The sequence below is a fragment of the Canis lupus genome, chromosome 32 (assembly GCF_003254725.2).
Source record: "Canis lupus dingo isolate Sandy chromosome 32, ASM325472v2, whole genome shotgun sequence".
Taxonomy (NCBI): Eukaryota; Metazoa; Chordata; class Mammalia; order Carnivora; family Canidae; genus Canis; species Canis lupus.
This window is the reverse complement of record NC_064274.1, coordinates 6,052,510-6,077,594: the sequence shown is the minus strand read 5'-3', so window position 1 is coordinate 6,077,594 and position 25,085 is coordinate 6,052,510. Positions and strand designations below refer to the sequence as shown.

At 39.4% G+C, this 25,085-nt stretch overlaps 1 protein-coding gene across 8 annotated transcripts in view; it reads left to right on the top strand.

The window, feature by feature from the left end:
- Positions 1-25,085, top strand: part of RASGEF1B (RasGEF domain family member 1B) — a 547,852-nt gene that overhangs the window by 33,776 nt on the left and 488,991 nt on the right. For 6 of the 8 annotated variants that reach the window (XM_025426340.3, XM_025426389.3, XM_025426351.3 and 3 more), the window contains one exon: positions 19,930-20,042. The exons of the other annotated variants lie outside the window; for them this stretch is intronic. In XM_025426340.3, coding sequence (XP_025282125.1) covers positions 19,986-20,042 — 57 coding nt within the window. In that variant the 5' untranslated portion in view covers positions 19,930-19,985. Of the gene's footprint in view, positions 1-19,929; positions 20,043-25,085 lie in introns of those variants that run through there. 8 annotated transcript variants of the gene reach the window in all.

Here is a 25,085-nt window from a genome sequence, read left to right as displayed (position 1 = left end):
AGTAACTCTAATTACCAAGTCTTTTCAACATTCTGAGGAAGTAATTGTTTTTTTGGTTTCTTTCACTACCAGTTTAGGGTTAAATTTTCTCAGCTTTGCTAAGTCAGTACCACTTGTCTATCTGCTTTCCATTCTCCAATATTTTGTTTCTGTCTTTCCTAATTTTTTTTTTGTCTTTCCTAAAAGTGGAGTATGAGAAGCTATTCAGTGCATGATATTTAACTGGAAGTAAATACATACATTTTGGAAAGGTTTTCAAGATATTAGCTAATTCTCTTCTGGTTTCCTCTCAATCAGCGAGAAATTCAATTCACGTTAACATCCCAGTCCCTCCCAGCAAACTCAGAATTAATAAATGGTGATGGAACTATTGATTTATTATGTAAATAGGTACACTATGTTTGCCTGACACTTTAAAGGATACAAAGCAGCATTGTGTTAAATAAATCCAATTGAAGGAAAATAATTCACAATGGAGAATAAATTGCATAAGTGAAACTACCTCACCCACCATATTGCATTAGAGCCGAGAATTATCTCAGTAATCACTTAACAATAGGGGTCCATATCGATTTTAACTGCTAATTATGTCAGGGATGTGCCCCCAAGTTAGAATTTTAAATTTAGTTCTGTGTAATCTGAAAGTACTCCCTGAACTCTGAATTGTAATTTAAACAGAAAAAAATTACAGAATGCAGCAGAACAACAAATCTGACTAGCTTATCCCACATGCACTGATTAAGAACTTTTTCATCATCTTTTCTCATGGCAGGGTCTGGCTTTGTATTTTGGACCAAGGAGTCATAAACTGGGATATTTAAGGCCAATCCAGCAGAATAAAGTTCCCACCAAACTCAGAATTAATAAATGACAACCAAACCATTCCATGGAACTAAGCCATGAATTTTGGATATTTCCTGTACTGTCCAGGGCATTTGAGTGAAAAATAAAAATCTGATTAGAATTTAAGGAGATGTAAACAAAATAAAGAAGAATCAGGAGTAGATATGGAGGAATATAATGAATTCCTATTCAGTAAAATCCAGGACTCCTTTCTCTGGAGTAATGCCTCAAGTCTCTGCCCTCCTTTTGAGGGAGATAGAAGCAAACACTGATGACAGCTTTTTCTCAAAGCCAGGAATGATTCTTGGATCAATCTTGGTCATGTTCTTCATTTACATAAATTACATTCGGTAGTGGCTGAGATTTTTGAGAAATATTTTAGGTCATTGTTGATCAGCTCAGCTACCCAGAGGACTCTGTTTAGAGTAGGGTCCTGAAGTGTCATATGAATAGCACATTTTCTTGGACATTTGGATCCAACACGGGGTTTAAAATATCTTGTTAGTAGATAGATATGAATTTTTGGCTGTCAAGGAGATGTAGAAGTTTGGCTGAATTGGCTCCCACTTTACTTCATTCCAAACTCAAGTTATAATGTTCCAGAACCTTCCCAAATTTTAAAAATGCTTCTTATTGAAAACATAGTTCAATAACTTGATGCCAGGTGGTAAGGAGAATCAAATTCTAAAGAATCCTCTGGCACATTATGTTTTGATGACTAAGATAACCTTTAAATATCCTTTCGGTAAGGCTCTTTTATCTCTAAAATGAGATTTATGTTCAGATACTCTTTCAACAAAGCCAAAAAGTTTTCCATACAAGGAAATGTCTTTAGTTTCAATACAATGAAAGAAACTTAAGTTTTTTTTCTCAATGCCTTTGCCAAATATCCAGCTAGACTATTATATTGTTAATATTTCAGTCTGCAAGTATGTATTAATTAAATGTCTTAACATGTCCTGGGTTACAGAAAACATGTTTTCTTGTTTAATTTTATGAAAGCGCTAACCACAGTGCCTATCACATGGTAGATGCCTAATGAACATTTTCTGGACTTCAATACTCAGTAAATTTATTGAGTACCCACTTAAAACATCCTCAAAAATAAAATAATAGATAAGACTTAAGCCTTGTAGGCAATTGAAGATGAAGAAATGTTCAAATCATAAACATTAAGTAAATTACCTATGACTTACCTATCAGCAGAGTTGATATTTAATTAGTATTAGACAAAATTATAAACTATACCGGTTGGTATATTGCCACTGCCCTGAACACCTTCTCCTCTGGGTGCCCTGAGCACTCCGGACCTCCCTAAAATGCAGCAATTAAAGAATCAAAGCTTGGAAGACTGAGGGAGGTTGGGGCTCCGTAGAGTGGGTGGAGGAATGGCTTCAGAGTTCACAGTTGATTCTGATTGGTCAATGTCTAGGATGCACTCTTTTTTTTTTTTTTTTTTAATTTATGATAGTCACAGAGAGAGAAAGAGAGAGAGGCAGAGACACAGGCAGAGGGAGAAGCAGGCTCCATGCACCAGGAGCCCGACGTGGGATTCGATCCTGGGTCTCCAGGATCGCGCCCTGGGCCAAAGGCAGGCGCCAAACCGCTGCGTCACCCAGGGATCCCTAGGATGCACTCTTATTAAATATCTTGGCTCTCACCTATCTCCACTCACCAGGTGATTTTTGCTTAGGGAATGCAAATAAATCTCAATATTAGCTGGAGACAGATTTTATTAGTAAGTAAATCTATTCATTTTGGGGGGATGGCTTAGAATTCAGCATTTCTCAAGCTCGCTTTTATGGGAATATTTTTCATTCAGTTGCATAATACTGCGTTGAACAAAGTTGTGCCTATTTCTTTGGTGTAGGATTTTTCAGAGCCTTTAATATATGACTTTACATGTTAAATCTCTTGGAAAGGAATATCTCTATTTCCTAAACTTATTTTACTAAGGAACTCTTTTTAGTTCCTTAGTAAGGAACTAACCTCCTCATATATGTTAAAAAATTAGCATTGTTCACTCTTTGAATTACCAATTTTCTGGCAGGGCAGAAGAAAAGTTAGGTTTCACTATTGTTTCAGTCAGGTTAGGTCATACTGTAGGAACACACAGCTCCTGAATCTCAGTGGTTTAACACAGCAGTTGCTCATGCCAAAGCTGCTATGGTTTGGGACACTGTCCTTCTTCCACTAGTGGCCCTGTGTTTGGGCTGCTTTTTCCTTATGTTGGGGAGCATATGGAATGTTTGGTGGGCTCCACTGCCTTTACCAAAACTGTATTGCAAGAGTCAGGATTACGTAGTTTAATATGTGAATTGTCCTTCATTTTTATTTTGACAAATAAGAAGCTACATGTTTTTACCTTCCTCCAAAAGTTGATTTCTACCACTCTGCAGATTTGCCATTACAAAGTATCAATAGGCTTTCTTAGCTCATCCTTAGAGTGCATACCATTTTTACCATGACATGTTCAGATATTTAGCTCAAGTTTTAAAATATTCAACCTATGCTGTAAACATATGGAATTGAGAGTTTGGTTATCAGATTTCTCTGCTTTTTGGTAACTTGTTTACATATCAATGTTGTTCATTTTAGTGTTTCTTATTCTTGTGTCTGTTTGGTTAATTTCTGTGTAGATACTCAAACAAGAACTCTACTTTTTTTTCCCTGAACATCAAAATTAGTCTTTTACCATGATTATTTCCTAAAAGACACTTGCCAAATGAGAAATCTTCCCTGATTTTATCACAACTGATATCTTTGTTGAAGAGATACTCTTGTCTTTGTTGAAGAGGATAATGCAAAAGATATGAACACCCCAGAACTTCACAAGAGCAGATGAACATAGTCGTCCTGTGGTGCCTGGTCTAAGTCAATTGTTATTAATTTTTGAGTTTTGTGAGCAACACATCCACTCACATTTGTTTAGATGTTAATAAAGTCTCCCAGTGTTACATTTGCCTCTCAAGACTCTGGGTAATCCTCCTGCATTTGAACACTTTATTAAAGAGAAGAGCTACCATAACCTGGTATGACAAATGCTGAGAGATGTTGTTAGAAGGGAAGAAATGAGCCCTTTATACTCATAACTTATTTTTCCAAAATGATTTGGAGTTGGTATGGTCTACCAATATAATTTTTTTTCATAATGCTGTAGGGGAGGAAAAGTATCTTTTCCTTTTGATGGGGGAACAGAGGACTAGCTGAGGACAAAGCACACTAACAAGTCCTTGAAACAGGGAGAGTGACATTCTTTACTCAAGTGGTGAGGCTGCTGGGAACTGTGTAAGCAAGGTATCAGGCCAACATTTCCATGTGGCTTTATTGCTCTAGGTTTTATAAAGTCAACCTTAGTTCCTTAAAGCTGTTTGATCATATCTGAGTCTATGCATGTCTCTCAAATGTGACATTCCAGTCAAAGCCTTGGTAAAATAACCAATATTTCCAATGGTGTCCTACAAGAACAGATTCTTACTGAATTTATGCAAATTACTACGATTGCCGTGGAAGAAAGAATACTTACTGAGACCTTTTGAATTTCAGAGGGTTCAAGTAGAGAGAAAAGTTAAATGCTTTGTCATCATTATTTCTATTTATCACTGATGTCTCAAGAGAAATTTTCCTTAATCTGGAAGAACAAATATTAGAGAATCAGCAATGTTTTAACCAAGAGTACAACAACAGCAAATATACATAATTATTTTTCCCAATTTACTTAGTCTTGTAATACCATTTTTGTTTAGTCTGAATGCAGCTTAGTTAGTTCTGGAGATTCTTATCTATTTCAGTTTTAGGATTTTAAAGACATTGAATACCTGTATTTGTCCTAAAGACTTTTTATGAATCTCCTTAAAGATGAAAATCATTTTGCAAGAGAATAATAACAATTATAAATGACAAAAACTTAGAAATGGATATGGTTAATGATGCAATTGACAAGGAAACTCAAGTTGTGACATATAACATATTATATGTTATACCAAAACATATTAAAACTTTAGGAATTGCATATCATCTCTAGAATAGTTATAGCATTTACCCAAATGTAACGTAAGGCTTATCATTTGCTTAACAGTACTTTCAGAGTAAGGTAACATACCAAATAAAAGACCTAATGAGTCAAGACTCCATTTAGAACTCAAATCTTGGGAAGTTTGTTAAAATCTTATAAAGTTTTAAAGCATATGCCTAAATAGGATTAGGGATGTTAAAGACCTGATAAAGGCAAAACATAGAAACTGGTTTTTCTGGGCAGGCAAAGAGAAAACAACTGTTTGCATTTTCTTATCAAAAGCAAAACAACAATTCAAGAAAACTTGTCTTTTCCAACAGAGAGAAATCAGACTTATTCTTATACCTGTGTACTTTTAAAATCCATTCATTTCAACCTTAGTCTGTCCTGACTACATCTAAAATTCCTTTCCAAAGATTTCCTTTCACAGACCTTCTACAACTTTTTTTGCATGCAGATTTTGTTCCAAGCCATTTCTTTCCAGTCTTATTTAAGACAAGATTACCTTCTTTTACCTTTAACAAAAATATATTCCCATTCTTCTATCTTTCCCATATAGCTCTAATCTTTCTACATACAGTTGTTTCCCTTATTCTCCATCAGTCTTAATTACATTTAGCAGAATTTTTCAGTCTTAGAAACCTTAGTCTCCAGTGAAAACTATGTAGTAACCAATTGTGAACTGTTATACCAAAACTCTTCAGATGGCAGATTTACGGATTTATTAAGCACAAAGCATGTTTACCAACAGACTTAAATATGCTTAGTTTCTCTGTAATGAGTCAAAAGCACAAATCTACATCCAGTAATCAACGCTTTAGCACTTTATCCTATTTGGAAAAGACCTAGATGATTATCCAAGCAAAACTTTATAAAGTTTCAGGTTACCAAAGACTTTGAAAGCTGTCTTAACAATTATGAAAACTTGAGTATGACAGGCAATTAACCATCATTTCAAGTTATCTTTTTTCCTAACAAATTGCAACAGAGATAACATGAGATTATTTGACTTTTAGCAAACCTTTATTGTGGAGGCCGAGAAAAATTAAGGCCATCCCACCTGAAGTTTAGCATTAGCACAAGTACAGCCATCTTAGGCCCCTGTGAATAAGAGCTGAACTTTTTTTTTTCCCAGTAATTCTTTTATTTATTTATTTTTTTAATAATAAATTTATTTTTTATTGGTGTTCATTTTGCCAACATACAGAATAACACCCAGTGCTCATCCCGTCAAGAGCTGAACTTTATGGGAAAAACTGCAGAATGTTCTCATTGTCCTCGCAGGTAATCCCGTATCAGAAAGACAACAGAGCTCAGAATTGCCCTCGGCAGAGAATCCCATATCAGAAAGACAACAGAGCCCACACCCATGGTAGAAAGTCCCATATTAGAATGAGAACAGAGCTCAATGCCCTTGAAAGCCCCACATCAGAATGTAAACAGAACTTGGAGAAATTCTTCCACCCCTTCTGAAAATCCCCTAGACCAGCCTATAAAAAAACCCAGCTGTAACCCACTTTGGGGTCCAAGTCCCTGCTTCGCTGTGTCAGGTATACTTGGACCCAAGCTCGAGCTTGCTAATAAACCCTCGTGCGCTTGCATCGGTGTCGGCTCCTTGGTGGTTTCTCGGATTTGCAATCTTGGGCACAACATTATGAAATAAAAGTTTCATATTTAGTGCTGATAACTTTAAAGACAGGTCTACCTTAACCCAACAAAGTTAGTTTAAATACTGAAAATGTTTCACCTGGGCCCACTCTTAAAAGTCACTTTGTTCTCCATTGCCAATTTTTACCTGAGACACTGGTGGGGAAATCTGGAGTGAGCGGTGTTAAGTTCAGGGGTGCTCTTCTTTGCTCCTTAAGAGAGACGGTAGCCAATGGTGTCAGAGGCAACAAGGATGGTATAGAAGCAACTTGGTGCAGAAACAGGGGGACAGGGAAGAGAGACAGAAGAGGCAAAGTGCTGCCAGAAGGCAGAGAAAGGGTTCCCAGTTGTAGAGCTCATCAGCTCCAGAGAGGAGCAGAAGCCATATTTTCCTGCCAACAAAGGGGAACAGGCAGTCCATGTCGAGCCAGACAAGACAGGGAATTTCCCCCAAACAAAGAGAGTTTCAGTAACTGCTTGGGAATATTCCTTGAAGTCCCCATCCTGAGGTAGACTAACCACAGTTGGCCCCAATTATTGCCATCCACCTGAGTGAATGGAAAATGAGTGAGGGAGAATGGAAATGAGTGAGGGAGAAACCCCCCACATCTGTTAGGAGGAGCAGTGAGAGAGTAAGAGAGTCCCTTTCATCTGGGATGGCCTGTGTTTCCTCCAACATCCTGGGTTTACTTGGAGGAGGCCTATTTAGATCATTATTATCCAATGTCAGGAGGGAGTTTACTAGCCAACACATTTGGGCCATTTGCCCTTTTTTCCTGCAGAGGAGATCTAATGGATAGATCCCACTGAGGCCATGCAGTGTTAGAGGAGCTCAGTCCTTTCCTAAGTTTTGCAATCTGAACTGTCTCCAGTGGGTTAAAAGGCACCTTTAGGATTGAAGAGAAGAGCTCCCATGCTCTGAGAAGAGTAAAGAAGGTCCATTACCAAAGAAAATCCCCCCGACTACTGGGTGGCGTCCCATGTGCAGGATATATCAGAGGTTCCTAGCGTCAAAGCGACCGGAGGCATCACCTGAACAAAGTCACAATGATCACCGCAGCCGTTAAAAGCAGGTGTAGGAGGGAGGCCTGCCCTCTCCCCGCTTCCCCGTTGCATCCTAGGCTACGGATGGGTGCTGGCATATGGACCGAAATACCATGCCTTGAAGGTCGTGCCATGAAGGCCACCCCTTATTTTGCCTTGCCTTGAAGGCAAAACCCGCTGTTTTTAACCCATGGAGAACACCAGAAAAGTTTTACAAGGGAATTACCCAATTTTGTAGCTTATGTATTTAGTAGAGGACATTGATGGAAAAAACAAAGATAGAAATCCATCATGATCTAAGTGAATGGAATGGAATGGATCTAAGTGACATTCTAACACATATAGTCTTTACAGCCAATTTCCCTGGGAAACAGTCCCTGGTTGGGTTTAATTCCATCAGGTACTGGTTTTGGCCAGCTCCCAGTGGAGGTTTGGGGCCAGAAGCAGTTAGACCAGGGATGTGGAGGGGATCATGTTATCAAGTAGGAGGAAACCTCACAGTAGAGTCTTAAGATTGGCAGCCATCCTGGTGACTTAGGTGGTTGTCCTGTGCCCAAGACAGACAATTTTGTATATGGACAGGAATAAAGAGAGGGTATCAAGTTTCTGGATCTTATTATTACTATCTTGGCCAGGGTACTAACTTCCAGCCAAAAGGCAGGCTTTTTCTCCTCCCTGTAGAGTAGCCACAGGCTAGAGGATTGCAGCCTGAGCAATCGGCATGAAACTGTTCCAATAAGACCTTACTCCTTGAAGGGCCCCTGGAATGAGAGTAAAGAAAGAAGAGGAAAGTACTCACCAACTTTGCACCAAAGCTCAGAGTCCAGATGTAAAGACTCAAAGCCCCACATTGGGTGCCAAATGATGAAGTTTTGGAATATAGGTGAGGCTTGGTGGGGTGAGGTCCAGAGCCAACAACCAAGAAAGAATTCTTGAGATGTCTTTGGTGCAAAATGGTGGTTTTATGAAAGCCCGGGGACAGGACCCGTGGGCAGGAAGAGCTGCTGCCCGGGGCCTGTGAGGGGTGGCTGATTATATACCTGGGAGTGGGAGGGGTTTGAGGATAGAGTACTCTCTAGGGAATTTTGGAAGCACGGTTTCCAGGACCTTGAGGGGGCTAGCTATTGTTGGGGAAAGGTCACTTATTACCGTCTAATAAAACCTGAGTCATGAGACCCAATATGTTCCCCAACTGACCAATACTGACCCGTAGGTAGGGACATCTCTATGCCCCTACTCAGCAGGAAGAAGTTACAGAAGTTGAGACCTTCAACAACCTTAAAGATTTAAGGGTCAGAATTGTTCAGGGGGAAAATGAAGAGGGGGGGGACAGGGCTAGCTGAGGACAAAGCACACTGACAAGTCCTTGAATCAGGGAGAGTGACATTCCTCTACAGACTCAACTGCCTCGATGTTCAGACTTTGCTAAGGGCAGAAGGCAATCTTAGCCCAACTCCCAGGAGCCTGTAAATATACTTTAATATATACAAATTCCTTTAGTAATTTCCTTTATCTCTAAACCCCTAAGATACATGTTGGCAATCATCCCTCAAGCACATGGGCCACCAATATACATCTGAAGGGTCTCATGACTCAGGTTTTATTAGACGGTAATAAGTGACCTTTCCCCAACAATAGCTAGCCCCCTCAAGGTCCTGGAAACCGTGCTTCCAAAATTCCCTAGAGAGTACTCTATCCTCAAACCCCTCCCACTCCCAGGTATATAATCAGCCACCCCTCACAGGCCCTGGACAGCAGCTCTTCCTGCCCACGGGTCCTGTCCCCGGGCTTTCATAAAACCACCATTTTGCACCAAAGACATCTCAAGAATTCTTTCTTGGTTGTTGGCTCTGGACCTCACCCCACCAAGCCTCACCTATATTCCAAAACTTCATCACTTTTACCCTTGTAAGTTTTCTGCTGGGGCTCATATGCCAAGACAGATTAACAAGAAGAAAGCATGCAAGTGCATTTAGTAGAACTTTTGCATGACATGATAGCCTTGATAATGAAATGAAGACCCAAAGAAGTGGTTAAACCTGAGTGTTTTTATGCAAGGTTAGACGAAGAGTGAAAAGTTGCAGAAAAATGTGATAGGACAAAAAAGGGCATGACGTAGGTATAGTAAACTGGGAGAAACGAGCCCTGTTTGTTCAGATACCTCTGATGTCCCTCCATCTTGGAAATAAGGATGTTCTTTTCCTCCCGGGATAGGGAACCTACCATCCACCTGAGGGTTGGTTCTATGACTTGCTTCAGGGGAAAGTCCTTTCTGCCCATGACGTTTGTCAAGTTTCTTCAGCCTAAAATATTGTGAGGTGCCATGTCTTGAACTGCATCAGTGTTGTGAGTAAACAGGCTATAATTTCAGTGGCTCTGAGTATACCTGATACTTTCCTTTCTTGGTTGTGCTTACTTTTTCTTCCCAAGTTTTTCCTAGCAGGTTTGGCCTTTGCCAATTTCAGAAATTCCTGATAAGCAAATACAGGGCAGCAGATATACTAGGCCACTAGTGGTAATATTCTCTTCAGGTCTCTGAATCCAGTGCTTTGAGAAAATAATTTTGCCTACAAAAAAGTTGGAGATGCGGTTTAGTCTTCAGCCTTTCAGATCTTTAAAATAAAAACATTTTTTAAAAAAATTAAAAAGCAGTATGTGTTTGCTGTAATAATATTAGAAATGAAAAAGAAAAAAGAAAAAATCTTCCCCTAACTGCTACCACTCTCCTACATAAAAATCACTACTGTCATCAGATCTGCATGTATTATGGTGTTTTATGACCTTTTTTTTTTAAATTTTTATTTATTTATGATGGTCACAGAGAGAGAGAGAGAGAGAGAGAGGCAGAGACATAGGCAGAGGGAGAAGCAGGCTCCATGCACCAGGTGCCCGACGTGGGATTCGATCCCAGGTCTCCAGGATCACGCCTTGGGCCAAAGGCAGGCGCTAAACCGCTGCGCCACCCAGGGATCCCGTTTTATGACCTTTTAAATAAAGGTATAAATAATTTCTCAAGGTTGTAGTAATAGCATAGGCACAATTCCCTGGTATCTTTTGCTTTTATATTTCATAGACTCTTTACCATGCTTTCTACATAATCTTTATATTTATCATTTTACTGGCTATTGAATAGTTTACTGAGTTGACATACTAGTATTTGAAATTATATTATTGTTAGAAGAAACAGGCTGTTATGAGAATTGTTTTCCCTTCTATCTCTTTGGTTTGAGCTGAACTCTGGAACATTACAGGTCATCCTCTTCTCCACTTGGGGCATGTACTCACCCATCCTTAATGTTCCTGTTTTCCCTCTAATGCTCAAAATATTTTTTTTTCATCTAGGCATATGAGTAATATTAGAAATTTATTTAGGAAGAAATAGTAAGAAAAGTATTCTTTGAGGATGATCTTTTTGGATAGGGTTGAAGGCAGGGTTTTTCATTTTATCTGACATTCGATTCCAAATGAAAATTGAAGGAACTGCAGCTGCATTTTAACTGCAGAGTTGTGCATATATACGTCTGAGGAATTTTTTGAAACAGAAAATGATCAACCGATGCCTTGAACCAATTCATTACAGTGTGTGTTCTTACTTAAGCATGTTCTTGGGCCGTTTGCATTCAGACAGCCTGATTTGTAATATATGCCATTCTTTTCCATGCTTTGCATATCAGAGATGATGCCTTTTTTTTTTTTTCCTTTTTCTCTCCCCGTGCTGCTGCTGCTGCTGCTGCCTCTACCTGGGATTATGCAGATTTTGGTTTAAACCTTTTTATTCTTTTCTGCAAGTGCACAGCATGATGGGCTTCATTTCTGCGAGCAAATGATAATGGATTTCAGCTTTCACCAGTGACATTTGGAAACTACATGCCTTACATAATATTTTTTATTGTGTGTGTCACACAATAAAAATGGTCACCTTGTTGCAACGATGTGAACGTATAAATAAAAAAGGAGTCGTGTAAATATGTAGAGGCCAAATCTTAAAACAAAGGTATGTGTAGGGGTCTTCATTATTTTAATGATGCCAATTTTATGATTTTTTTCAAGCTGGATATAAAGGACCATCTTATCGATAATGAGAACTTGGGATAATCAAGGGAAAGGCTCTTGGAAAGGGTTTAATTTATTCTGTCAGATAGTCAAAGCTATAAAACATTTCAACAAATCAAAGCCATCACTTGAGAAATAACAAAGATTAAAAGCCAGCATTGGGTACCATAAGCTTGTGTCCTTCTTGCCCTTTAATTTGAGTTCCAGTTTTATATTCAATAAAGCATACTTATCATGGATAAGCATTTATTTCTGTCTTACTGGGCATACAGTGCTTCCTCATGCTTTAGATGTAAGGAGACCCAATGGCTTGTCTATAAGAACTGAGTATTTATCTTGGTTTACAAAGATGAACACAGTGTGTGAAGGGTGTGGAGAGAAAGTTTTGATAAATTGGTCAGGCCTGGGTTTTATGGCTGCAGTCCATGAATGGAGAGAGGCAGGGCCACAGAAAAGGGTCCAGGGGGCGAGGGCACTTGAAAAGAGCAGAGATGTTTCACTGAAGAGCAATGACCTTGAGGATGAGGTTACTGAGATCCTAAATCCCAGTTTGGGTTCTTGAGACAAAGAAACCTTTGCCTTATTCCTTTATTCTCATCTTCCTTATTCCCACTAAGGGAATTTGCTTATTCCCTACCATTAGAGAACAGGCATCGGTTTCCTGCCTTTATGAAAATGCATTTTATTGGGCGTCTCACTCCCATGCTATTTATTCTGTAAGAGAAAGAGGGGGCTTTTCTGCTCCAAATGCCCAGGGAGGACCTTTCCTCATTTCATATTCCTGAATCATCTGGGCCCTTGCACTTGGAGTATTGACCTGTGGCAGTGACACCTCCACCTCTGTGTAATATGTCTTTCAAGTGAGAAGCCTCTTCTGGTCAATACTGAATCAATTTGCTCTGGCAGTCTAATTGAATGCCTCCCTCAGACAAATGGGTCACCGGGGGAAAGGGTAAAACCTTGATATGCAGATCGGAATTGAAGCCCCAGAGAAACCGGTTTCAAAAATATATATTCCTCTGGAGAAGTAGCCTATGTAACGAAAGCAGTGCTAGTTATTTGCTCAGCAAAATGAACATAAATCAATCTGTTTGCATCCTTATTTTTTATTGTACTACTTTTTACTTTAACTTGTTTCCTGGAGAGAGAGAGAGACAGAGAGAGAGAGAGAGAGAGAGAGAGAGAGAGATTGGTAGAGAAAGACCCAAAGTCCAGAACGAGGCTAGGGTGAGAAATTTCTTGCTTTACAATTTTGGTATGGAGATTTCTTTTTTAAAATGGCACACCATTTCCATTTAACAAATTACACTGATGTTTAAATTATTTGATATCCTTGGGATCCCTGGGTGGCACAGCGGTTTGGTGCCTGCCTTTGGCCCGGGGCGCGATCCTGGAGACCTAGGATCGAATCCCACGTCGGGCTCCCTGCATGGAGCCTGCTTCTCCCTCTGCCTGTGTCTTTGCCTCTTTGTCTCTCTCTGTGTGACTATCATGAATAAATAAAATCTTTAAAAAAAATCATTTGATATCCTTAATATTTATGAAAAACAGAAAACTTTTAAAAAATATTTTTAATATTTACACATTATATTTATATTATATTATATATTAATATTTTTAATAGTTAATATTTTATTAAATATTTTTTAATATTTATGAAAAACAGAAAACTTTTTTCTAAGATGAGCTTGTTTTTTCTCCGTGTTCCCTTGGGAGTTTAAATGAAGAAATGGGCAGGAAACTCTGCAATGAGAGTTCAGCATTGTATTAACTTCTTTCTAATAACTTTCTTAGTCCTTACTCCAGTCCTATGAGAAATAATGATCCGTGATTTACAGAGGAGGAAACTCAAAGTTTGGGTATCTTGCCCCAGGTAATTTAGTTGCTTATCCATGTGAACCAGACTCTGGTGTCTCCAAGGCCAATTTTTCATTTCCTATAAGGTTAGATTTTTTTTTTTAAAGATTTATTTATTTATTTATTTATTTATTTATTTATTTATTTATTTATTTATGATAGACACAGAGAGAGAGAGGCAGAGACACAGGAGGAGGGAGAAACTAGGCTCCATGCCAGGAGCGCGACGCAGGACTCGATCCCGGGACTCCAGGATCAGGCCCTGGGCCAAAGGCAGGCGCCAAACCACTGAGCCACCCAGGGATCCCCTATAAGGTTAGATTTTGATATCATTATTTAAAGTGGCATCTTGAGGGAGTGCCTGGGTGACCCAGTCCATTGGGCGTCTGCCTTCAGCTCAGGTCATGATCTCAGCATCCTGGGATCAAGCCCTGAGTCGGGCTCCCTGCTCAGCAGGTAGTCTGTTTCTCCTTCTTCTGCCTCCACACCCGACTCATGCATATGTGTGCACTCTCTCAAATAAACAAAATCTTTTAAAAAAATAAAGTAGTATCTTGGGGATAGATCCTTCTCTTCATCCTTCTACCTGAATGATGCAAAAATGTACACACACTTGTGTGTTAGTTTCCCATTGCTGCTGTAACAAATTGCTTTAAACTTAGTGGCTTTAAACAGATTTATTTTATTTCAGTTTTGGAGATCAGAAGTCCAAAAATATGTCTCACTGGGCTAAAATCAAGGTGCCAGCTGGCTTACATTCCTTTCTGGAGGCTATAAGAGAGAACTATGCTTTCTTGTCTTTTCCGGGTCTAGAAGCTGCCCTTATGCCTTGGTGCAGGGCTCCTTCCCTTATCTTCAAAGTTGGCAATGGCCAGGTTGAGTCTGTTGAATCATTCTGACTTCTGCTTCTGTCATTGCTGTGATTGTACTGGGCCCCACTGGATAAGCCAGGATAATCGTCACATCTTGAGGTCAGCTATTTAGCAATCTTAATTCCATCAGCAACTTTAATTCCCCTTTGCTGTGTAATCTGACATCGTCACACATTCAGGGAAGTAGGACATGGACATCTTTGGGGGACCATTATTCTGACTACTATATAAAACCTTTAAACACAGTTACATATTTGTGAGAGATCCAGGATTTGAAGTCAGATTGCCTGATTTAAGTCTTTTTTTTTTTTTTTTAGACTTTTATTCATGAGACACACACACACACACACACACACACACACACACACAGAGACATAGACAGAAGGAGAAGCAGGCTCCCTGCAAGGAGCCCAATTTGGGACTCAATCCCAGATCCTGGGATCATGCCCTGAGCTGCCCTGAGTGCAAGGCAGATGCTCAACTGTTGAGCCATCCAGACTTGCCTGCCTGGTTTAAGTCTTAACCCATTATTTTCTCATTGTATGATTTGGGGAAACCAATTATATTCTCTATGCCTTGGTATCCTCAATTATAAAACAAGAATTATAATTTGTTGTGGAGATTGAGATAATGTATGCAAAGTGCTCAGTATGTGCCAGCACATTGCATACAATAGACATTCAATAAATGTTGGCTATTATTATTTACAAAATATTACATGCATGCATGGTGCTTTGTGTTGCACAGAAGTTTCACAGATATTATTTTGTTGGATTTCAAACCATACTGTGGCATGTATTATTAATGTATTTCCAGTTTATTGTGAACTTATTTTATTGTTATTTAAAGATGTATTTATTTGATGGGGCACCTGGGTGGCTCAGTTGGTTGGGTGTCTGCCTTCAGCTCAGGTCATATTACCAGGATCCTGGGATTGAGCCCCATGTCAGGCTCTTCCGCTCAGAGAGCCTACTCTCTGCTGCTCTGCCTACTTGTGCTCTCTCTCTGTCAAATAAATAAATAAATCTTAAAAAAAAAAAAAAAAAGATTTGTTTATTTGAAGAGAGAGTGGGGGAAGGGCAAAGGGAGAGGGAGAGAGAATCTCAAGCAAAGTATGTGCTGAGCAAGAAGCCTGATGCAGGGCTTGATTTCATGACCCTGAGATCATGACCTGAGCACAAATCAAGAGTCGGACACTTAACTGACTGAGCCACCCAGGTGCCTCTATTGTGAACTTATTTTAAATCAAAGCTATAGTTGTTAAAAATGTGGCTTAACATTAAAGGCAACTTAGGGGGAAATCTACCATATTAACACCTTATAATTATTTAATTCTTAAATACTTCTAAGTTTTTACCTTTACACATTCTATAGTTATTTATAAACTTCTAGAGAGTGGGGACAATGTTTTTGTTTCTTCTGTAGACACTGGCTTGAACATAATTAGCATGTAAGGAGTGCAAGTAAATGCTTGAAGGAATCCAAGGAGGCTCACATACGAGAGGTGAGGGCATAGGCTGGGAAATGGTGGGGATTTTGCATTCTCTTACTTCTTTTGCTCCATTGAAAGTCTCCTAGTAGGTCCCTTAACCTTGATGCATTTAAATCTTTTCAACTCAGTGCGGACAGCAATTTATTAAGAGCTGACTTGATCAATTCAGTGAATTTGGCTTTAGCCATGTGCAAGTAACAGAAAACTGGTCTCAAATTGGCTAAATCAATGACGTGTTTATTAGCTCATGTAACTGGGAAGGTAGGTAGGCTTCAGGTCAGGCTGGAGCCAGTGGTTCACTGATACCATCATTTTGTATCAGCCTTTCTCTTCTCTGATTTTGCTAGGACTGCTTTAGCCTAAGGCTGGCCTCCCTTGTCATAAGAGAGCTGCTAAGTTTCTAGCGCTCCCGGCTTCTTTGCTTATGTCCTGCAGGAGGAGATAGTACAACTCTCAGTAGTAGTCCCAGAAGAGTAAAGAACTATCTTTCTTAGAAGCCTTCAAGAAGCCGTTCTCACATCTCATTGGCTCATATGGAATCTCAGTCTCTTGTATCATCCCTGAACCAATCGCAGTGGCCAGGGGAGATGAAGTACTCAAGTTGCATGGTCAAGAGAGGTGGATTCTGAGTAGCCAAACACAGCAAATATGAAAACAGCTCTGTGCATCTGGGGGCATAAAAGAAGAAACCCTTCTAGGTGATGAAATCTGCCTGAGATTGGAGTCCCAGTCCTTTTTTTTTTTTTAATTTTTAAAATGGTTTTCTTAAATTTATTTATTTTTTTAAACATAACACGAGGAAGGTGTTAAAACTGGTGTAATAGCTCAATAGAATAAGTATTCCAGATTTTGGGAGGGATGAAGAGGGAGATATTCAGAACCCTTCACCAGACTCCCCCCAACTTGATCACAGTGGATTAATGATGTGCTTTGTGGATGTGGTTAGTCAATGACACCAGCTTGACAGATACCTTTAGTCGGTCTCTTGACGGTCTCTTTAGTCGTCCCTCTTGGTCATCATCTTGTTAATTTATGGAGCATTTCTTAAAGGTTTTGATGCAGATATTTGCTTTTAAAGTGCTAAATACTTTATTTAATTTCAAGGATTTATCAAACATACTCATGCCAGCTGCCCTTCTAAGCCCTGGGGATTCAGGAGTGGACAAAACACATCCCCAAACTTTAAGGATCTTACCACCAAATAGAGCCTCTTAACTGCCAGGATCCTTAGTTAGTTTCAAGGATTAATTCACTTTAGATTCTCAGTATGTTTATTTCATTTCATTTCATTTTATTTTATTTATTTATTTATTTTATTTTAAGATTTTATTTATTTATTCATGAGACACACACACACACACACACACACACACACACACACACAGAGAGAGAGAGAGAGGCAGAGACACAGGCAGAGGGAGAAGCAGGTTCCATGCAGGGAGCCCGATGTGGAACTCGATCCCGGGTCTCCAGGATCACACCCTGGGCTGCAGGCAGTGCTAAACCACTGTGCCACCAGGGCTGCTCACTCAGTATGTTTATTATTGTGTCAAGAAAGTTAAGTCTTTGTATTTGTACATGAGTAGAAAGAACCCACTCACTTATCTCAGAGGGAGCAATTTTGGAAATGACTCAAGTAATTTGGATGAAAGGTGAATAATCAGTAATGGAGATTGACATAATTTAAACTTCCCATATTGAAGCCATAAACCTAGGGTGACTGGGAGGTGGAGTGAGTAGAGTGATTGGGAGTGGAATGTAGAATGAGGTGGTAGCCTGAAGTACATTCCATGGGGGCCTGGTGTGAACTGAATTGAAAGTGTTTGAAACCATGCAGTTACATCACAGTTCATGACCTCTACTGGGAGGCCCTAGAGAGGAACCTGGGATCGAATCTGTCAATTAAAATCCTATTTTCTCTGCAAGAAGTAGGTCCTCTGGGTCATCCTGAGAGCTTCCTCTGATGATGAACTTCACATTTTAACTGCTTTCTCTCTAAATAACTACCTCCCTAGGGTGGAAGGTGCAGATCCCTTGGTGCATATAAAACTTACTTAAACCATGAATCCACTTCCTGTAGGTCAGTACAGGAAATCCCACAGGGCAAGGGTCTAGGCTAGAGGCAAGGACTAGCATTAAACCAAGTAGCTTAAACTATATCCACTCATGTGGCTGCCATTTTCTCTTCGTTTTCTAATGTTTCAGTGCTAGAAGACAGAGGTAACCTAATTATGTGGAAACACATTTGGTTTATTTTTTATTTTTTATTTTTTAAAATTTTTATTTATTTATGATAGTCACACAGAAAGAGAGAGAGAGAGGCAGAGACATAGGCAGAGGGAGAAGCAGGCTCCATGCACCGGGAGCCCGATGTGGGATTCGATCCCGGGTCTCCAGGATCGCGCCCTGGGCCAAAGGCAGGCGCTAAACCGCTGTGCCACCCAGGGATCCCACACATTTGGTTTAAATAAATTTCAAAGAAAAATAAGATGACTGACATAAATGTTATTTTTAGTATTATTATACTTAGGACAATTAGTCATGATGCTATTTTCTGCCATGTATTCTAATTAGTATTACTTTGACATAGCTGGACCAGTTTTGCTTTTTCCCTTTGCTTTGTTAATCTTTCAGTATCCTTAAGTAGCAGTCAGTAAGGCTTGTTGGAGTTCTTAAGGGGGCCTCTTAGATAACACCCTTCATCTTGCCTGAGGGCTAAGGTGAGAGTAAGACAACAGAATAAAACAGATGAGAGTTCAAAATACTACCTTTATGACTCATAAAGGCTCAGTTGGAGGATATATTTAATCACACTTTCCCACCCACTTATCAGCTGCGCTGGACCAAGGCTGACTCTCTATGAGTGGAGGAGGGGGTTTGAGATAGGGGGCTTTAGGGGATGACTTGGGGCCACCCTGGAGAAACAGCCAAAAACTCCCCATGAAATAAAAGGGAAGAGTTGAACCGAACACGTCTAGTTTATTCCTCCATCAGATAGGTCACTCCCACAGAGAGCTCACGGGTGTTGACACTAAATAAGCTCCCTTCATCAAGGGTAGAGAAGCGTTCCCTTTAACTGTGTAAACAGTTTTTCTAGATGTTTTATACAGTTTAATTCTGTTTATATACTGACTCAATTATACTCTCAACTAGAGACAAGGTCGTAGATTCAAAACAACTGTAGGACTTCTTTTATCTCATGTCATCCCCTCTTCTGCCTCATCCTTATCCTTGTAGACTGAATCTCGTCCCTGGGCTCAGGCTTCTTGAGGTCATCCTCTATATTTATTTAAATCATTTAATTATTATTAAATCTTATATTTAATCCTACTTAGTGGGTTTGTAGCTTGTCATGTACCAGTGATTTTATATTCATTATCCCATTTAATCTACAACAAACCTGGGGAAGAAGATATTCTCATTTCTAGATGCAGAAACTTCAGAGAGGGTAATTCATCCAAGGCTGAAAAGAGACTAAGTATTAAAATAGGATTCAAACCTGTGTCTCTGTACTCTAAAGCTGAAGGAAACTGGTAACTCCAAGTCTTAGCAGTAGTGAAGAACAGGGTTGAATTGGAGATGAAATGTATCCACCTTGACTTGTGAAATGAGTAAGTTCATATAGGTCTTTGATTGAGGCGGATATGGGAAAGAACAGAGTGAGACACTGAACTCCCTGAAAAGGTGGAGGGAAGGTAAGAGAAAACGAATTTACATTAAAAAAAAAAAAAAAAAGATTGTAAGTAATCTCTACACCCAACGTGGAGCTTGAACTCACAACCCCAAGATTAAGAGTTGCACGCTCCGCCGACTGAACCAGCCAGGTGCCTCATTTACATTTTGAATATAGGCATTTGTCCTCCTGGTTGGACTCTACACGGAGAGGAGTTAAAGCTGCCTAGGCTGCAAGGTTAATTTTTCTAGCTTTCCTGCACGCATGGACTTGGAAAGGCTTGATTTTCCTTTGGGTGGGAGCCCTGGGGCAGAGAGATGGTTAGGTGTGTATATAGTTGAGCAGTTTGTTGACCTACTGTTCTTAGCTGTTGGCCCTCAAAGGTGTCCTTTCTCCTAAGACACCTTTTCCCTTTCCTGTTTTCTTTCTCCAGTCCAGGAAGCCGGCAGGAGTGGAGTGCATGGCAACCTGTACTGCTAAGAACTCTTAATGGTTCCATGGTCAACAAGAGCTTCTCTGTTGTTGATGGAGGAGAAAGAAAAGAAAGTGTGTATTCTATTTTTTTTTCTTACCTGTTTCTGAGGATCCATGGTTTCTTGACCATCTTTGTCTCTAGAACAGAATGCTTTCCTGCATTTTCTTGTTGGTGGATAATGCCATATACCTTGTCTTATTTTCTTCTCTGGAAGTGGTGTGTGCCCCCACCCCCAAACCACTAACTTAAAATTAAGACAACTAGTCATTCAAATTCCATCTCACTATAGCAGTGCACTAGAAATAGTCATCATAGACTATTTCAAATACATACAAGTACAAATAGATGCTGTACCATGTGCACAGCAATTTGCTTTTTGATTCAAGAGAAACTTACAAGTGTTAAAGCTCAGGGATGGTGTGCTGGTATATTTATAATGACCAGTTTTCTTTTTGCTCACTTATCTGGATACCTGATAAGAATAATGACCATCTAACCCGGAATTATGGGCAAAACCCTAAGCCTGTGGTGTGTGAATGACCAAATATTTGGCTGAGACTTGTAGGATCTAGCTGTGATTTATTGGCCTATTATGTGGTTTGAGACTGAGTTATATCACAAAATCCTTAGTTTTTTAAGAGGAGTGGCAAAAAAGATTTTAGGACATTATTAATAATATTTCTGAAATATTTAGGGTTTTGCATAGCAGGGTGTCATATGGCCAGATTCTGGTACAATTGGTAATTCTAATTGGCCTTTGTTGATTTACTCATTTCTCCCATTAACATTAAAAAGCAAAATAAATGGAAAAGAAAAGCAATAAAAATCCATTCTCTTCGTTTCCTCACTGCTCAAAGAAACTATACGATAAATACTTAGGAAATTTAACGTGATCTTAAATTCTGTCAATAAATGTGAAAAAGAAAAAAAAAAACCACGTTTGATTGATTTCTCTCACTTTGCATCTGTCTCCTTTACAAACAAACTGGAAACAATGACACAATTCTATTTTATTGATTTCTTTCTTGGCTGGAATGATGAAGGAGTCCATCAGTCATTTCTTTAAATTGTGTCTTTGAGATGTCTGTGTTGCTCATGGAGTACTTAAGAGTTTTGTCCTTGAACTGATTGCCAAACAGGGACTCATTTGCAGACTTCAATAGAAATATGTAACCCACATATCCTTGAGTTTGGCAAGACCACTGAAAAAGTGCTCACATGTTATATACAATTTATTTTCTTATAAGGCACCTTAGTGCCATGTCATAGATTGAAACAGGCAAGGTGATTCTAGCCAAGAACATAAACATTATTAAAGCTAACCGGGGATGGAGAAATTTAGTTTATATTTAGCTTGAAAGAGTCACCAAAGAGTAGTTTGTCACAATTTTCTTTGTGTAATTACAAATTTCTTTGTGTAATTACAATTTTCTTTGTGTGATAAGCAAAGTGGGGGAAAAATCCTTTAGCTTGGCAGAAGTACCCTCATCACCTTTTCTATTAATAGCTCATATTTTTTGAGAGCTAACTGTAGGCTAGCCCTTGTGCTAAATGCAGTGGTATACTGGTAAATATTGAACAATCACTCTCAAAAAAAAAAAAAAAAAAGAAAGAAAGAAAGAAAGAAAGAAAGAAAGAAAAGAAAACACAGTTTTTTCATTTTTGGCATCTGCCAATTTTCTGTGGTGCGAATATTCCCACTATAGCCAGTTGTGAGCCATGAATGTGATGTAATTGAAAGGGGAGTTGGAAATAGATGCTACTGATTGGCTTTTGTGAATTAATAGGAGTGAACTTCAGCCTGTCACTGGCTAAATGTCTTATTTGTACTGAACTCTCACAGCAACTCTATGAGTTAGGTGTCATAACAGCCTCATTTCAAAGATGAGAACACTGAAGCACCGAGAAGTGAATTTCACCAAGAAGTGAACTTATCCATGTTACATGGCTGGCAAGTAGGATAGCCAGGATGTGCTCATGACAGTCTGGCTCCAGAGTCTTAACCACAAGTCCATATTACCTGCAGCCCATGTACTGGTTTCATCTCCAGTTCAGATACTTGGTGGAGAGTATTGTTTAGGAATATGAGGTTGTTGAGTGTGAAAATTATAAAGTGGAAAATATTGCATTAATCTATTATGTAAGTTCATCTCTATAAATTATTTAAGATTAATGGCTATGAGGGACCATCAGTTGGGGGCTAAAATAATGTGCACATGGGGAAATATCTTTAAGAGTAAGTGAAAACCATCTCAAGGCAGAGTGTTTGAGTAGAAAGATGGAAGATGGGGAGACCCTGTGGATGGATGTTGACAACGAGGCCAGTCCGTCAGCAGGGGCTGATACCTCTGGCTGGGCACAGGATGTTTACAGATTGGGTTAAAATTACAGTGCTGATTGTATCATTATAGTGGTTTCACATGTGCATAGGAGAGCGTGTCTTCCTATTTTGAATGTATTTAGTTTCACCAATGGTAACCCGTTTCTAGCATCTTTTATGCCAATTAAAAGACAATAATTTCACCAATGAAAACCAAAACCATTTTCAACATTTGTTAAGCCAATTGTGAAAACCTCTGGTATGTTGATCAGAGACAATGGTAGCTGAAGGCTTGTAGTAGTTGCCTCTGATTAAGTAAATGGTGGTTGACAACCCCTGGAGTGTGAATTTCCATTCAGGGCAACTGTAGTTACAGTGTAGTTTAAACTAACAATGTATAATACCATGCTGAAACCAAATAGAGTTGCGAGGGACATATCCTTCATCCTAAGATATTTAAATATTTTGAATGTTCTTTCTAATCACAGGGCATCATTACTCCTTCCCTCTCAAGAGTGGCTCCAAGATTACGGAGACAAAATCAAAGCTTTCCTTTCTCTATGGTGCAAGATTACAAACAAGGGCAGAATGTACTTTTGTTAAGTAGACATGGGTGGAGACAGTCTGGTTTAATAGAAATACACTTGTAGTCATTGTGTATGGTTAAACCATAGAACTTTCTAAAGGGATAGATATCCATTTTTCTAGCATGTAAACTTTGTTTCACTGAAAAATGAACTGAAAGAAATACTAGAAAAAAGTAGAAAATAAATCCCCAGAAACCTCTATGTAGTTCCTTGTTTTTCATTTCTTTAAAATTCAGTGTGGCAAATATTGCTCATGACTTGAAGACCAAATGAAATGCACTTGAAACTCTGCCTACTATTAAGTCTTTTTCTGTTAATTTTGTGTGTCAATTCAGACAAATTGATGGCTTATCTCACTAAGGTGAGAAAGACAAATAAAGAGAATAGACAATTGCACTTCCTAACCAACCTGCAAAATAAAGTATTTATGGAAACTAGGGTTCTTAATTAGGTAGAGGCCATTGACAAATGAGTTCATGAAGGGCCACTTGAAAATTAGGATTGCATGGGCAGCCCCGCTGGCTCAGCGGTTTAGCGCCACCTTCAGCCCAGGGCGAGATCCCGGGATCAAGTTCCATGGTCGGGCTCTCTGCATGGAGCCTGCCTGTCTCTACTTCTCTCTCTCTCTCTGTGTCTTTCATGAATAAATAAATAAAATCTTAAAAAAAAAAAAAAAAGAAAATTAGGATTGCAAACACATCTGAATTTTTACATTGTTCAGGGTAGATCTTAATTGGGATCTCAAATAACTCAATTATAGAAATTTTTGTCAAGTTCCTTAGGAGGGATTAGATATGAGGTGATGATTTTGTTGATACCTGTGTCCTAGAGAAGAGGGCTCAAAATTTGATGTGTAATATTTTAAAGACAGATTTTAATGAATGGGTTACTGACTTTCATGGTAGACTGCTTATGCCTGGAATAATTCTATGCTTTCTGACTGTCATATCTTTGAATATATTTCCCCTGTCTGCATTGTCTTATCCTTGCTCTCTCCCTGACTTCTCCAATCTGAAATATGTTGTCTGTGTTGTGTGTGTGTGTGTGTGTGTGTGTGTGTGCTAAATCTGGGATTTCCTCAGCCATTGGTATGGGAAGTCAGGGAGGAGATTTGGATCTGGATCCATTCGGGTCTTTGTGGTGGGTTTAGAAGGACAGATCCAACTGCAAGTGCTGGGAAGTGGATAAGGATGACAAGTTAAAATGGTATTGGTGAGGGGGGCAATTAAAAGAGAATGGCTCATAAAATGCAGATAAGAAGGATGCAGCCCTTGTACACACCAGGCCTCCTTTTCCATGCCAAGGATAGCCATTGCTAACTGATTGTGACATCCTTTCCTCCAGAAACTGGACCATGGCCTTGGGCTTCTTTTCAACAGAGTGTCCTAGGGGGCCAGTACACTTAAACGAATGATATTTGTGCTCTAATTTGGTGACTCATCAGGAGGATAACAAATCGCAGTTCAGGCAGTATCTGGAACAGCAGTCAAACAGGCCAGAGACATTGTTGGAGTAGGCTGTTAGCTACTAACTGGCCTGGAGCTCCAGTCCTTTGAAGAGTGACAAGCAAAGCATAAAGCACTCAGTTGTGAAGGGACGGCGATGTGGGCAGGTCACCAAAATGGGGAACAGGACAGAATCCTAGAACTATCAAGTGGGACTAGGCCTCAAGAAAAAAGAAAAGTCCTGTTACTGGGACTGGGGGGAACAAGATCAAAGCTGAGTTAACTGCCGGGAAAGCTTCATGTTGTTCCCTGGAATAATGGGACAGAAAGGGGAGACAGAAAAACAATCTTTATTGGGCGCTTGTTGTGTGCCAGGGACTATTTGATGCTTTACAGACCTGATCTTGTTGCAGAAGCAGCTTCTATAATCTCTTCTGCCTAAGAGTAGATTTCTCCCTGGGCTGGACCCAGGCTGAACTGCAGAGGCCTAGGGTCAGGCCAGAGCCATCACTTGACACCTATCTTTGTTACTTGTCTTTTAAAATTCCCAACTAAATTTTAAGCTCTTGATGGAAGACATGGGACCTACTGCTTCTTTGTATTCTTCCCAGGGTCCTCTTGCCTTAAGTACTTAGTAAATATTTATTAATTGATTACCATATCCAGGTATGTGCAGCATCCGCTTTGCAAGAAACATATTTCTGGGTTCTGAGTCTCAAAACAGATCTCTGTGAGACCACATCTTAATTGTTCTTGCACTGT